We start from the raw sequence: 15,461 nt of genomic DNA, 5'->3' as shown, positions 1-15,461 counted from the left end.
AGGGGTGCAACAGATCACAAAACTCAGTTTGGATCGTGTCACGGTTTTGAGTAACGGATCCGATGTTTTGGAGTGGCAGAAAAATAAAAAGGGAGACAAATATAACTTTGCTTTCCATTTATTCTGTAAAACACTTAAAGCAAGGAACTTTTGCCAATTAAATGAAAACAACATTCAGGATGTCCAATTTTCAAATAAAATCTTAAAATATACAAAATATTCAATACTCAATTGTTAAATTAAAGTGCAATATGAGGCATGATACCTTCCTCCTTTAGACATTGTAGTGAATGAAACAACAGCCTGTGTCCACATCATCAAAACCCGATAACTTAAAAACATGAACACGTCTTGTCCTGCAGCTTAGGTTGTTGAACGAGCCACCAAACAAACAATCACTGGGGAAAAGTGCACTGCTAACATTAGTTAGCAGCTAGATAGCTAATTAGGTGCTTAGCTGCAGCACATTAAACAGCATGTTAACATAGCTGTCACTTCAGACCTGTTAGAGGCAACACGCTGTCTGTCCATGACTTGTACTTACAGCAGTTTGTTTACTTTGTCCCAAATAAGACATTAAATTTTGCAATGAATCTGAGGTTCACATGCATACTGAACTGTGGGGGGGGGGGGGGGGGGGGGGGGGGGGGGGGGGGGGGGGGGGAGATCAACTACGTTCTGTCACACCACTAAACAGAACAGAAAATACATGGTTAATATGTAAAGTCTATCATTATTATATTCAAAGTCTTCCAAAAGTCATCAAAATTGAGGAAAAATGCTGTTTGAGGTGTGTTTCAACCATAATTGTTTTAGTTTGAAGTTAATGGTAATGGTTAATGAATAACTAATATTTCATAAAGTTTTACCTTTTAACCATTATATTACAGGCGGCTAATAGAGGAATAAAGACAAAAGGTATTTAAATTTATAACATTGCAGCTATGATAGAAAGTGAAGTTCACTTTACATAATACCTCTATAAATGGTTGTGATTTCATACAGTATTTTGCTTTGTTTACATTTTATTTTGATGTGATTTTTTGAAAATGGATTTCAAATTTCTAAAAATGTTTTCGTTTGCTGTAGAGATTAAATATCCACATAAAATACTGTACGTTAGAAAAATCCGGACTACCATCAACATGGCAACAGTTGCACTTAGCCACAGCTTTCTTGAACAAGGAGGTGTTCATTAGGCACAAAAATGGTACTCTAAACTTTCCAATATTCATCAGAGACACTCTGTCGCACTTTAAACTGTAACCATGAACTGCAAACTGTAAACAAACTATAACCTTGTAAACAAAAATAAAAACATTAATTATATTTATTTGGAAAGGCCTTTTCAAAAACCAAGTTACAAAGTACTGTTGACATTAAAAATCCTGCAGAAACATGTTGCTTCCTTCCTTTAACTGTCAAACCCTCCTCAGTCAAACTATTCCAAGTCCAGCTCTGCAAGATCAAGATACTCAAAATCAGATGATTCTTCCAGTAGTTCCTCCAGAACAACCTGATTCTGTCCGAGGTCCTCAAACTCCGTCAGCAGTTCTCTCTTAACCGTCGGGATGGTCTTATATTCTGGAGACGGTGCCATGCCAACGTCTACAGGCTGCAGCTTGATATGTGGGATGACTTCAGGGGGCGTAGCAGACTTCATTTTCTGGTTCATAGTCTTGTCCATCTGGTCCATGTGAGTTTGGAGCGTTTGATAGCTGGGATGATCGACGCTGAACGGTAGAGCCGACCGGCAGGAGCCATGGCAGGCTCGCAGCTTCATGTCAATGTCCACCTGATAAAGTAAACAAGATGGTGAGGTGATCAATAGCAGCGGAAAGAAGATTAAGCCTCGATTAAGGCAAAAATCATAATCATGATTATTTTGGTTAATATTGAGATCACGATTATTTAACACGATTAGTCAGTGACTTTGGAAACATCATGCAATTATTGAACTTTTACAAAAAACATGTCTTCTTAAAGGTGGATTTCCTTGAACTTTAAATGTAATTCAACAGAAAAACAAATACATAAATACATACATAAAAAAATAGATAAATAAAATAAATTATATATTTTTTAAATAAATAATACAATAATAATAATAATAATAATGATGAATTAGATTAAAATAAATAAGATCAACTATGTTGTAGTGCACTTCCACCACTTACTGAAAAATACTAAACATATAATATATAAAAATAATAAATAATTGAGATCATATTATTGTAGTGATTGTTAAGATGCATGTTGTGCATTTTGATCAATACTAAAATGATTGTTTATCATGGTACTTTGAGAAACAAGAGGTTTGACAGAAATCCTTGACTTGTTTTATCCTGCAGTGTGTTTACATACACTTGAGTAACCAGCAGCCTGTCGTACGAAGCAGGATTTGGGGTCAGCGAGATAAAGTCAGGTTTAACTCTGGGTTTTCAGGGTTACGACGATGGTTCACTTCTCACTGGGGGACATCGCCATGGTAACTTACACTGAACAGCTAACCTGCTCTGGATCAGGTTAGCAATCATCATTTCTACAGGATCCCAACATGGACAAAAGTCCTGAGTTACAATGAAGTGACAAGTAAAAAAGATCAATATATATATTTTTATAGGTCAGTAGAAACATATTATTGTTTGAGACTTTCTATTTCCACTCTGGTTTTAGACCACGGCTTCTAACCAACAGAGAGATTGTTTAGGAGACTAAACACATAATGATGATTTTAGCTGCATTTGAATTATTTAAGTTGATTTTATCAATGGAGTAATAATTGACAGTGTGGATGATTTTACACTCTGATTCCATCACTGCAGCTCAGAATAACATGAGACAACTTTGTGATGATAACTGGAAATAAAAACCAAAGATTGTCTTTTATTAGAAAAATAAAACTCTGCTTGTCTGTCTCCCACTGCGCTGTCCGGCTGCTCCGACACACGATGTGCTGGATTTATAACAAGACAAAACCAGAGCATCACTGCGAAACAGACTGCAGCACAATACTTGTTTTATCTCGATTCTCTTGTTTTCATAATCATTGGAAGCCAAATTTGTAATTGAAAATAAAATATGATTAATCGCCCAGCCCTAGTGGAGATAAATGGAAGTGCACTGTATACATAGAGGAAAGTAATGGGCCTAAAATTGTCCTTTGTGGGATGCCACATTTAATGAGGAACAATTGAAAAAGTACACAAAACACACAGGCTTAAAAGAGGAGGGAAATCGGTTGAGTTCCCCTTTAAACAGAGCAGGAGCTACGCCATTAAGGCCGTCTCTCAAGGCAAGTCATTAGAGAAGGGCATGACCTTCACCGTCAAAGCTAGAGATTACTGACATTACTTGTTTTGACTGAGACTTGACACATTCGGTTTTCTAACCTTTCCTCACACCTCACCTCGCTTCGGTACAATTCCTTGATCTGCTCCTGAACGTCGCCGTGAAGCTCCTTGAGTTGCAGCGACAGGCTGGCTGATCGTTTCCGTAGTGACGTGAGGTTTCTGGCCAATCCTTCGGCATGATCCACAATCTTCAGATCCGACGCTGAAGAAGAAGTACAGCATTTATTAGTCAGCGTAACTTCTTCTTTTGTCAAGAACTCCCCAAACCAAACATCACCAGTGAGACTCACTGTGTCTGTTGACTAGGACTCTCCGGTTGTAGTTGTAGATGTTTGTCATCGTCATCATGGACTTCTCAGCTGCGTCTTCATACATCTTTGCAGTCTTACACACCTTTCTCAGTTTTTTCTCCACCTCATTCTCCATCTGCAAGATCAAACCCTGGAGTCTGCAGCCAGAGGGGCACTTAAAATCCTTTGGAGAAGAACGTGAGGGTTTACAGGTCAATCTGAGACTGTGTATACAAAGGTTGGAGACCTTTTCTATATAGCCAAAATTATGTGGGCAACCTTGACTGTTTTTCATGGTTGGGTCTAGGACCCTTTGTTCCAATGATGCTGCAACACGCAGTGATATTTTATGCAATAGTTTTCTTCCAACTTTGTATCAACAGTTTGGTGTTTTTTGGCCATTATGTATTTGATTTAATCTTTTATTTTATTGTAATCATGTTTTAAAATGTTTTTTTTCATTCTTATGTATTTTATTTGTCATTGTCATATAATTTTTTAATGTAGTTTTTATTTTAATCCATCTTTACTTATTTTTTAACCTATTTAAATAGTTTTATCATTATTATTTTCATTATTTTTATTTCTTGTGTGCATTGGTCTCAAATTGTTTTACTGTTTACATTTGTACTCTTATAGTCAGCTTGTCAGTCATCTGTAAAACCCTGAACAAAAAGTGCTATACAAGTAAACTTTGATTGATTGATTGATTGAATGAATGTTTGTGGGTTCATGTACGGTATATAATCTTGCTGATATCAATTCAAAGTCAGTTTTAAGGATAGAGAAAATAGTACCCTTGGTCAATGTGGTTGCTCATAAATTTTGTTAAGATAGTTTTCCAAAATCAGACCTGTTTATACATCTTAACCGGATTTTGTCCATAATCTTGTGTTGCATATTAACTGGATATTGTGTTCACTCATGTGTAGTGTGTGACCATTGTATTTGTCTGATTATATTGTTTGTCTCTCTTGGAAAAGAGATTTTAATCTCAATGAGACTTTTTATCTGGATAAATAAAGGAAAAAGAAAAAAAAAAGATAAATAAGTAACTTTTTACTAAATATCAGATTTTAACTGTGTTGTGTTGTTTGCCTTTGTGTGTGTACAAGGTGGGGACATAAATCTTTTTACACATTGTGGGGACTCAAGAAAAAGAAAGTCCCCATAACAGAAATCTTTATGTTTTTTAGGGTGAAGACTTGTTTAAGGTTAAGGTAAGATTATAGTAAGTCTCCAGGAAATGAATGTAAGTCAATGTAATGTCCTCTGAAATGATGGAAACACAACTATGTGTGTGTGTGTTTACATATTTCTTACCCAGTCATCATCTGAACACAGAGGGCTGCTTGATTTTGCTCGACAGCCTAGCCTCCTGTATGCCCGGGTGGTTCTGAGGGATTGTCGGCCATCTTGACTCTGCTGCCTCGGCCTCATACACACTGTAGACCAAAAACAAACAAAAACATGTCTGTGGTGAGTTCACCTTCAACTGAGCTCTAATTCAAACATGTCATTGCAAATATGAAATGTGATTGGCAGTAGTGTGGAGTAACAGTGTGTTTGTCTCTGTCATGTTTGGACAGAATAGAGGTCACACTGGATGTTTTTTTTAATGATTACTTTTTGAAAATGATGAAGAAGGTTTAAAACTTTGTGATTTGTTGTTTCTCTTCAATCTCTATTCTGGTCCACTCCATTAACATAGTAGAATTTATGGCTGAGCTGTTGTATTGGATTGCATTAGATTGCACAGGTGTTCCTAATAAAGTGCTCGGTGAGTGTAGGTTCGTGTAGTTTGATGATGTTTTTTGGGATTAGGGATGTATAGCTGAATATCGTTTGCATAGCAGCAGTATAATGAAAACTACGTATCTGCCCAAGGGAAGCATATGTCAGGCAAACAAAATGGGACCTCAGACAGAACCTTGGAGTGCCGAGCTTCACTGGAATTTATGTAAATTTGGTGAATTTGACACATTTAAAAAGCTGTACACATTAAGCATAGGCTGTATTTAATTAAAGCTGATGATCTGCTGATATAAAATGTTATTTTCCCCCCAAAAAACTACATTACAGATAATAAAGATTGTTTCCAAATGTAATGATTATATTTTTATTTTCATGTGTATTACCTTGTAACAAAATCTATTTTGTAAATTTTTCAATTGTCTTGTAGTATATAAATATATTATCTGGAAAGTACAGTTTTTAGTTTTTACATGATGTGCTTCTTTACACTGAAAGACCACCACAAAACACGGTTATCTGAAGTGAACATTGAATCTTTATTGATTGAGTAGAGTTCAGTCATTGCTCTGTACAGAGTTGGGCAACAGGGAGAACATAAGGTCACTCTAAGAACACTGGTTAGATAACGATAGCAAACAGGTCAACGACGTTTACACAAAGTGTGGACAAAAATAAGACTCAACAAAAATACACATTAACACACTGACACTGTTTGACATGATTTTGAAATCCCATAATGATTTACGAATAGATCAACAGTCTGCAAGGTCTGAAAGGCTGTAAACCACCTTTGATTTTTGTCCTCAAATATTTATTTATTCTGGGGTTCAGTGTGTCACTACAGGCTCTTCTGTTTTACTTCTCTTATTTTATTCCCTTGTTTTTTGTGCCTTGCATAAAAGGATTTATTTGACAGGTTTTTCCTACGTTTCCCCTTCTCTATGTCCTGTTAAAAAGCAGCTGGTCGGATAAACATCCTAACAGTTTTCAGGCTATAAGTGGCTGGTTTGTACGTCACCCAGATGACTCCATTTTCAATCTCATATGGCGTGTTTTTCTCTGGGTTGTATGAACCTCTGTAATAAATCCCATTTAAGTTAGCTGACTGACAGTTGTTGTACCACCACCCACCCCCAAACATTTCTGCGCAATTTTCCTCCCACTTATCATTGTCTCTGTCAAAGGTGCTGAATTTCATCCCGTTGTGCGACAGGTAAGATGCCATATCAGACTTAGGCATCACCAGAGCATCTCCGGCGTCCCCAGTGTACCCAGAAACATGCAGTGGGTATCCCTCCTCCTCAGAACCAACCCTGATTATGTATTCAGCACTGGCTATGCCCCCTTCCCAATCCTCCAGCTCCACCTTCAGCATGGTCTCACCCTGATTAGTCAACAGGTGGAGGTTCTTATTGCCTAGCCAAAACTCCCCCTTGCCCTGCTCATTGACTGAGCCAAATCCTTTGCGGTATTCAGCCCAGGTGCGGTTGAAGCTGAGCATACCACTCTCTCTTTGTTGGACTAACAACCACCCACCCATTAGCCCCTCCTGCTGGCAATAAACCTGCACTACCTCTGTGGACTCCGTGCCGCCGGGTTTGATCTTAAACAGGCCGTTCGTTTCCCCTTTCAGGTGGTTCTGGTAGGCTTCAACACAATCTGCAAACAGAGAGGGGCACACCGCAGACCGCGAGTTAGCTTGGAACGGCTTGTTCTTTGGCTCGGCTAGTTGAAATTTTCTGCAAAGGAGCGTTAACGGTCACTTTCTCTGCAGAGTAGCTAACACTTGCCCCAATCAGCCCCCTTCTCCAACACATTTTTGACATTTGGAAGATCAGCAGGTTTTTGTGGCACCTATCTATTTTTATTCATGTCAGTATTTCTTCTGTTTTCCTCAAAACTACAAAGCATTAATGGCCCAGAAGTTTTCTCGTAGACTTGCATTTCCATAAAATACTTTCAAAAGTGTAGATCTTAACATTGCAATTAACAACATCACACTGAATAGTTTTTAAAAAAATCAAAAATCTTTAATCCCCAGCAACAAACAATAACAATTACTCTGTTCACTTCTCATTTTTGGTACATAGGGCTAGCTAGCAAGCTAGCTAATGCTAACACATGCTGTCTAGCTGAACGCTCTGTTATGGGCAGACGGCAGATTTTATTCCGATGATTCGGTACCTTTTCCTATATAATCAGCTTGCCGCTCGACACGCGTGCTCTTCACACTCCGGGCGTGGAAATCGGGCATGTCATCTTCTACGCGGGCCATCATGAACGCGCCAAGGTCCATCCCACTGGGTGGAAATCCAAAGCCATGTCTGCCATCTGCTAAGAGGCTTCCCTTGGCACCACCGGCGTGCATGGTCTTGGTGGACATAGAGGAAGAGGAGGAGGAGGAGGATGCGTGGCTGAGGCTGGGGAAGAAGGCGCCCATTCCTCCCTTGGTGAGGTCTGTCGCCCCTTGGCACTCGGGGCCTCCCTCCATCACCTCCTCCGTCCTTTCCACTGGCCCATCCTTCGTGTGGACGATGGTTCTCCTGATGCTCTTAGTGCAGGAGACGCTTTTGGTGGACACGTGGCCTGTACTGGGTTGTGCTCCACCCACGCCAAAGAATTCACCGTCGCCCCGTCCCCCAAGCTCAGTGATGGATTTAGATGGTTGGGAGGAATGGGAGGAGGATGAGTATGATGTGGAGGAATGGGAGGAGGATGAGAATGGTGGTTGGGAGGAATGAGAGGAGGATGAGAATGGTGGTTGGGAGGAATGGGAGGAGGATGTGTATGATGGTTGGGAGGAATGGGAGGAGGATGTGTATGATGGTTGGGGGGAATGGGAGGAGGATGTGTATGATGGTTGGGAGGAATGGGAGGAGGATGAGTATGATGGTTGGGAGGAATGGGAGGAGGATGTGTATGATGGTTGGGAGGAATGGGAGGAGGATGAGTATGATGGTTGGGAGGAATGGGAGGAGGATGAGAATGGTGGTTGGGAGGAATGGGAGGAGGACGAGAATGAGGTCGAGGACGAGAACGATGACGAGGACGAGGGCACGGATGATGATGATGATGAAGATGTAGACGGAGAGTAGGAAGTACCTGGGACCTTGGAGATGCTAGCTGGGGATGAGCTGGAGCCTTCCTCCTCTAGGATCAACTTGACAGTTTTCACCTGAGAAATAGAGGAGAAAAACTTTAACATGAATATTTGTCCTAGAAATTAGATGTAATATGTTTTTGTATTAGACTTCACATTAGTTTCACACTTTTTCTAAATCAATAAACAAAAAGCGGATTCAAACAGGAACAAGAAGTAGATGAGGGTAATGTGTTAGTATATTCTCAGAAGGTGTGTTATGATGACTTATTTTTAGTGCTGGCACAACTTCATACAAGGGTAACTGAAAGATATGAATGGATGTCAATAAATGTAGATGTGATGCAGTAAAACTGAAGGATAATGTTGATAATATTGATAACTGATTCATTGTTTTTTGTCATTTTTTTAAGCCAAAATGACCAATATTCTCTATCTCCAGTTTCTCAAATGCCAGGATTTTCTGCTTTTCTCTGTTTTATATAATTATAAACTGAATATCTTTGCCAGGTGAGTAGTATCAAAGCCTCTTTTCATGGGATTAACAAGAATAAAGAACACCAGCCTTATCCTTGAACAATGTCCAACTTTCATTATGTAAAATTCACGAATGGTAATTCATCAGGTAACTTTCATAAGGTAAACGTACAGGATTTTTTTGTTCTTACACATATATGAAGTGTTACGATGTAAACCAACATAATTTGATTGTTAGTCTTGTGTGAAATAACAAATGTGGATTCATGGGGATTCCAAGACTGGACAAACCTACTGGTGATGCCACGTGAATTAAATATTACCACTGACTTAACTGTAAAACTGATATTGACATTGTTTTTACTGCTTCCTCACCTCAGGGAACATGTCTTGTCTCTGCTCTGCTGCCGCTCCGCTAATGACGTCCTTGGACTTGAAGACGGTGTCCACAACCACATCCTTCAGCTGCCTGCTCTTCATCACGTACAGTGTGCCCACAGACTCGACGCTCTGAGCCGCATGGGTGTCCAGCTGGTCAACCTGGGAAATGCACAGAGAGGAAGTGTCGTCTTACCAAACCAAATAATTCAATCTATGAATGTGAGAAACTTGGTAAAGTATCCACAGAATCCAATGTAGATTTGTGAGGATGTTTGGTGCTTTAACCCCCTAAAACACATAGCTTTTAATACATATTTTTTATGAATGGCCCATCAGTCATAATATCAAAAAATAAGCAGCTGAGAACTGTCAGTATCTTTTTGTTAAACTATATCAGGTTTGTACATAAAATCTCAAGTCACACAAACAAAAGAAATAAGTGCATTATACTGAATTGGACCAAAACACCCTGAGGTGTTGGATGCAAGGCTGCAGAGCTTCAACCAAAATTATAAATCAGAATTAGAGCTGAATTTATACATAAAATTGTACTGTGCATTAGTGACACAAATTGTCTTTTAGGTGATAAGAAAATGCCATAGTCAGACCCGAGAGGACAAACACCCCCTTTAAAAAGTGCCTTAATCACCTCTTAAATCTGTAAATAAATCTCAGAATTTATTGCCACAGATTTCCCTGAATGTGTAAAACATGTAGCAGATAGCTTAAATAAACATAAAGTAAGTCATTCAAACTTGTAAACTTCAATCATTTTATTTCTTTTAGGAATACAATTCCATTTTTTTACCTCTTTCTCACTTCCTGCACATTTTACCTTAAACTTAAATACCTTAAATATAAATGGCTTTACAGTATAAAATTTAGCAGTTATGTTTATGTTGCGGTTATGTTGGTAGTGAAATCAAAGAAAAACTATAAAAGATGACCTTAGACTCCAAACTTTTTGACCAAATAGTTCCAGAAACTAAACTCAGGAACTAAACTAGGAATCAAAAGTCCCCTTCCTGTTAGCATTTCCACATCTGAGGAACTGTGAAGATTGGGCAAATTAGACCAATAACAGAAAAAAAAAAACCCAATGGTGACATTTGAAAGCAAATATCTTACACAAGGAAACAAAAATACAGAGTAATGTGTTGTACTTAAATATGTTGACTCTGATGTTTGAATTTCGTTCACCAGCGTTGCACTCTTCAGTAAGTATTAAAACCGGAGCTGGGACTTTTTAGGGGCCAGAAACTCTGGCTGAGGAACTAAATCTGAAACGTGGTTCCTCCGCTCAAAATGCAGGTAATGTTCCTGAAATGGTTCCTAGGTGTAGGGAGAAGTGAATTAGGTCCTTACCTGTTTCTCAAGCTCCACGTAGGTGCTCTTGTCGAGCTGGTCCTCGGTATAGCTCACGCAGGATCCTTTGCAGGAACGGAGCTTAATGTCGATGTCAACCTGACAGAGGAGACAAAGAGTTGGAAATATACTTAACGGTTTGATATGTAGATGGTATGTGTGTACAAGCTCTGCAGCAAGAGCAAACCCCCTTTTTGGTTTTTGTTTTTTTGTTTGAAATACATTTAAATTTGTTGTGAATGTTTTCATTTTTTCTTCATAGTTTTTTATTTGTTTACTTATTTTTCATCTCTGCTTCCAAAGGGTATAGTGTGTAATGGGAAGGTGGGTACAGGTTATTTATTATTGATACTTATTGTTCCTTTTATGAGTGCACTCTGTGTTAAGTTCCTGAACCCTCACCAAACTAGATAGGACAAAAAAGTTGGTACACAAAAAAATATATTTACACGCACCACCAGTACAGAAATTCTTAGTTTCTTGTCATTCAGTAAGCTCAGGTGTGCTGCTGGGAGGTTAGCTAAACCTGGAGCATTTTAAATGTTAACATGTACTTTTGTCCCTGATGTGTCTCCATACCTCCATTCTCTGCATCTCGATGACCTGGTCTTTGACTCGGTCCTTCAGAGCACTCAGGATCCTCAACTGTCTGTCGATCTTGATCTTCATGTCTGTGATTCTTTGACGCAGATTCTGGGCCAAGTCGTAGTAGCTGTTGTCATTACCTGGTTGAGAAGGGAACATGGATAAATGGATGAGTGGGATAATATGCAGGCAGGTAGACCAACGCACAATTAGCAGGCATTTAGACTTTATGGGGAATTTGATATCAAATCCTAAATAATTTTCTATAATTTGAGGGGAAGAACAAAGTTAAGGCTTAGATGTCCTTCTTCTATTGTTTTATTGAATTTGAATCTATAAATAACAGGATCTCTATTTTAAAAAATGTGGCATTTTTTATATTATGTTCAATATTCACAGTCAGATTCATTAACCGTTTATCTGTAACAAGTTTCAATGTCAAAGCTGGACCTGCTTCAGTGTCAGGACTGTATTCTAAATTTAACTCCAGTAGTTCCTGACCTTAATACAAATCCATTTCTAGTTTTAACACACATCTCAACATATTTTGCATGTTTGTATGTATTATGAGAGTCAAAGATTTTGTTCATTTAAATATTTTTGAGACCTCAACAAGCAAGACTTGAGAATATTTAAGAGTCAGTAGAAATCAACAAAACTGCCCAAACTACTCATGAAAATGATTATATTGAGTTGATTGATTGATTCCGTTTGGTTCAAAAAAGCTTCTGTGTTCATATGAATTTACTGTCAAATTTTGTCATTTTCTTAGGTTTAAATTGAAACTCGAGCTGTCAATGAAGTATTTCCTGGGGAAAAGAAATGACAAACACAGACTAACCAGAATCAATAGTGAGTTTCTCCTTCAGGTAGTCGTAGGTCTGTTTGGACACCTGGTCGGCAGAGCGGTGCTTGGCCTTGTACTGATCCAGGAGGCTGCGGATCTTCTCGATTCTCTTCAGGTGGCTGTGGTCGTATTGATCCAACAGACCTTGGATCCTGCAGCCCGATGGGCATTTAGGGCCCTGATGGAGGACAGGAGAAACAGAGGGAGAGTCAAGTAGTGGAGTGGTGGGAGATGATGAATAAAGTTTCAGAGTAAAAGAGAAAAAGATGCTTTAACCTCAGGACTTTTTACTCATTAACACGTTTTTGCTTCACATAACAATCCTTTTAACACTAAAATCTTACACTGGATTAGAAAAGTAAGATTAAGTCAGTTAACAATTGACAGCTTTTACAGCTAATTGTTCCTGGAAATGAAAACCTTGCTTTTTTCTACTTCTGTCTGAAATCAAAAGTATTACCATGAATTTTGAGGTTAAATCTGCCACTGTTATCAGTGCTAACCCTAACCCTAACCCTAACCCCTGAATCTGAAGGTACTGCTTTAAAAAACATTTTTCTTTTGGTTCTAACTCTCTAATATTTAAAATCATAAGGCTAAAATTTCAGCTCAGGTAAAATGTGATGCGTCATTATTGTTGTTGGTTTATGGAAAGAAAGAAATGGAGAAAATGAGGAATAAAGGCAATAAATACCCAATCATCATCTGTGCAGAAAGGCCACTCCCTCTGAGTGGTACATTTATCGCCTCTGGTGCCCTGCTCCACTGGACGATTTCCCCTGGGGTTGAGTTGCGTGCCCTGGTGGGAGAGAAATAATCAGTATTTTTTTTGCTGTAACTATCACAGTTAATTTTTCCACTCAGTTCAGTTTAGTTTGGGGTACTATGGGCAGAAGAAATGTATTAAAATAAAAGTTTTTTGATGGGGATTTTTCATGTAAACAGGTATCATCAAGTAAAAACGACTGCAATGCATTCTCACCATATGTTAAGCAATAACACAGACAGAAGGACATAGTAGCACACATCATAAAGCCACTAATCATAAAAAAGATAAAACATAAAATAAGCTGCATAAAACCCATTAAACCAAAACTGTATACAGCTGGATGGAAACAATTACAGCATTACAGCATTTCTTGCATACATTTATATAAATATATGTAATTCATATGAATATAAGTATAAATCTGTATCATTTTAAAATAAATCTCTAAATTATATGAATATCTTTGCAAATCTAAATTATAAAGATATAATTATAAATCTGTATAACTTTAAAATATAAATTATGTATATATAATTTATTTGTAATTTAATAAATTATATAGATATAAATCTTTATGTTATATAAATATTATTAGAAATCTCTAAGTATAAATCTCTAATTATATATATTACAAATTATGAGGAGATCATACTTTATAATTGAAGTCTGACAAAAAAAGCTTGACAACGCTCAAGTAAAAAAGCTAAAATCTTTTTAAAATAATATATTAATTTTTTTCATGTTCCTCCACTCCCCAGTCACTTACCATAACTACCATTATTATAGAAAGCATGATAACCATTTACTTGCTTGAATTATATAAATGTACAGTATAAAAAAAGCAGTAATATGTATGGATATAAGTGGACGGACGCAGGCTAAACATATCTGTTTACTTCTGTTGAAATAGACTCATGGTATATACAAAAAGATGAATAACAGAAGTTTATATGATGACCGGAGATGAATAGACAGCCAACGAGTTGCTACAATCGCTAATTGATCATTAATTTCTGAGGTTATTATAAAGTTAATTTAAGATGTTTTAGGGGAGCCACGCTGCTTGCCTGGTTTTTGTTTTGCCAGATTCACATTTTCTGAATCTCTACATTGGAGGCTGCAAGTTTGCATGACCTACAAATCAAAATTATGAGAATAAGACCCACGTTGAAAAATACCGTATTTTTACGAGAGGTAATTCTACTGTTTTTTTTAACATGATTTTTATTATATAAATTATGCTCAAATGTAGTTTATTTCTAATTAACTTATTTCATAAATGACACATTTTAAAATCTATACCAAACATTGGCTAATAATAATAATAATAAGAAATGTCTTAAATTAAATGAGCACCCTTCTTGAGCAGATTGCAAAGCGTGCCAGAGAGAAAATCAAATCACTTTAATTGATTATAGACTTATTACTTTTGAACGCTTTTTATTGGGTTGTAAACCACTTTGCAGCTTTGTTTTGAAAACTGCTATATAGCTAAAAATTATTATTTTTTAAAAAAGCTATATGGGACATAAAATAACACAAAAAAGATTAAAACATAAAATCCTAAAATGTAAAAATGACAAAATCAAAAATGTTTATAAAAATAATTTTTAAAAGAAAATGTGTAGCATAGTTTTGTTAATAAAGGTCCCATAATTTCAACAAGATATATCTGATTTCTGTGTGTACTATCACTTTAAAAATATCAGTGTAATCTGATGTGAGACTCACCAGAGCGGAGGCCGTAAAAATCAAACCGAGACAGACGAGTAAATTGCGCCGTTCCATCTTTGTTTCGGCTGTTCTTCCTCTGTGTAAAGTCTGGTTGTCGAATGAATCTCTCCAGCTGCTGTCAGATCATTTTAAGCCTCCTGGTTCAGTTTGACAAAGCTGTGACTCATCAGGGTTTGGAAACGTCTGTCAGGTCAGATCAGAGTTGGGTAACCTCTGCTGTTAGCTCAGATCAATGCGGAGGCTTGTTTGTCGTACTGTGAGTTCAGATGCTACAGAATTTACTGGCAGTTGATCCAGTATGTTTTCTTAAAGCAAATAGTGACAAACAGCACTGACAATAATAAGTATGAGCCAGAAATTAGTCATCACGCAATAATAAATTAATCAATCAAAGAAAATAAATAACACAAATATCACATCAAAAACTCAAACATCATTTATGAGTGTTTACTCAGTTAGTTTTATGGTCACTATTAACTTATTTTTTGATCAGTTTTACCTCTGTTTTATTATAAGTGAAGCACTTTGAATTGATATCACTCATATCTGTACAGTAAATATAAAAGGTAGAGTCAGGAGACAGTTACTAACAAACTACAGACTAACAACACATTACACAGTATCTTTTTTGTTTAATGCTTAACAAAAATCAAAGTGTAAAAAAAAACAAGTTGTGGTTTTATGGGATTTCTGTATCGTACTATTAGCTTAGCTAAAAGTCTGCGGGTTCCATGTTTTACCTCCTGTATTTCTGTACGTGTTTCTATGAAATGAAGTGCGTTGTATAGTTGTTGTAATTGAAAAA

At 37.3% G+C, this 15,461-nt stretch overlaps 2 protein-coding genes across 2 annotated transcripts; both read right to left on the bottom strand.

Annotated features, from left to right (window-relative positions):
* Positions 1–1,368: 1,368 nt before the first annotated feature.
* LOC121889722 (fibrinogen alpha chain) lies at positions 1,369–5,164 on the bottom strand. The gene is made up of 4 exons (XM_042401909.1): positions 4,967–5,164; positions 3,644–3,827; positions 3,410–3,555; positions 1,369–1,795 (listed from the first exon to the last, which is right to left on the bottom strand). The coding sequence occupies exons 1-4, from the start codon at positions 5,081–5,083 to the stop codon at positions 1,442–1,444; spliced, it is 801 nt and encodes a 266-aa protein (XP_042257843.1). The 5' UTR covers positions 5,084–5,164; the 3' UTR covers positions 1,369–1,441.
* Positions 5,165–5,980: 816 nt separating this feature from the next.
* fga (fibrinogen alpha chain) lies at positions 5,981–15,149 on the bottom strand. The gene is made up of 9 exons (XM_042401752.1): positions 14,654–15,149; positions 12,848–12,952; positions 12,148–12,331; positions 11,301–11,446; positions 10,722–10,820; positions 9,351–9,515; positions 8,461–8,573; positions 7,583–8,094; positions 5,981–7,057 (listed from the first exon to the last, which is right to left on the bottom strand). The coding sequence occupies exons 1-9, from the start codon at positions 14,708–14,710 to the stop codon at positions 6,348–6,350; spliced, it is 2,091 nt and encodes a 696-aa protein (XP_042257686.1). The 5' UTR covers positions 14,711–15,149; the 3' UTR covers positions 5,981–6,347.
* Positions 15,150–15,461: the final 312 nt, after the last annotated feature.

Source organism: Thunnus maccoyii, chromosome 22, assembly GCF_910596095.1.
Source record: "Thunnus maccoyii chromosome 22, fThuMac1.1, whole genome shotgun sequence".
Lineage (NCBI taxonomy): Eukaryota > Metazoa > Chordata > Actinopteri > Scombriformes > Scombridae > Thunnus > Thunnus maccoyii.
Note: the sequence above shows the minus strand (reverse complement) of the source record. Positions and strands in the feature narration are given on the sequence as shown.

Bases quoted from the DNA above. Each gene is read 5' to 3' on its own strand.
- fga (XM_042401752.1), bottom strand. From the start codon at position 14,710: ATGGAACGGCGCAATTTACTCGTCTGTCTCGGTTTGATTTTTACGGCC. The intron at 12,332-12,847 runs GTATTTATTGCC...GTCCTCCATCAG, and splicing joins TCTGCACAGATGATGATTGG to GGCCCTAAATGCCCATCGGG. The intron at 10,821-11,300 runs GTATGGAGACAC...CTCCTCTGTCAG, and splicing joins TCGAGATGCAGAGAATGGAG to GTTGACATCGACATTAAGCT.
- LOC121889722 (XM_042401909.1), bottom strand. From the start codon at position 5,083: ATGAGGCCGAGGCAGCAGAGTCAAGATGGCCGACAATCCCTCAGAACC. The intron at 3,828-4,966 runs GTAAGAAATATG...TCTTCTCCAAAG, and splicing joins TGTGTTCAGATGATGACTGG to GATTTTAAGTGCCCCTCTGG. The intron at 3,556-3,643 runs GTGAGTCTCACT...CTTCTTCTTCAG, and splicing joins AGTCCTAGTCAACAGACACA to CGTCGGATCTGAAGATTGTG.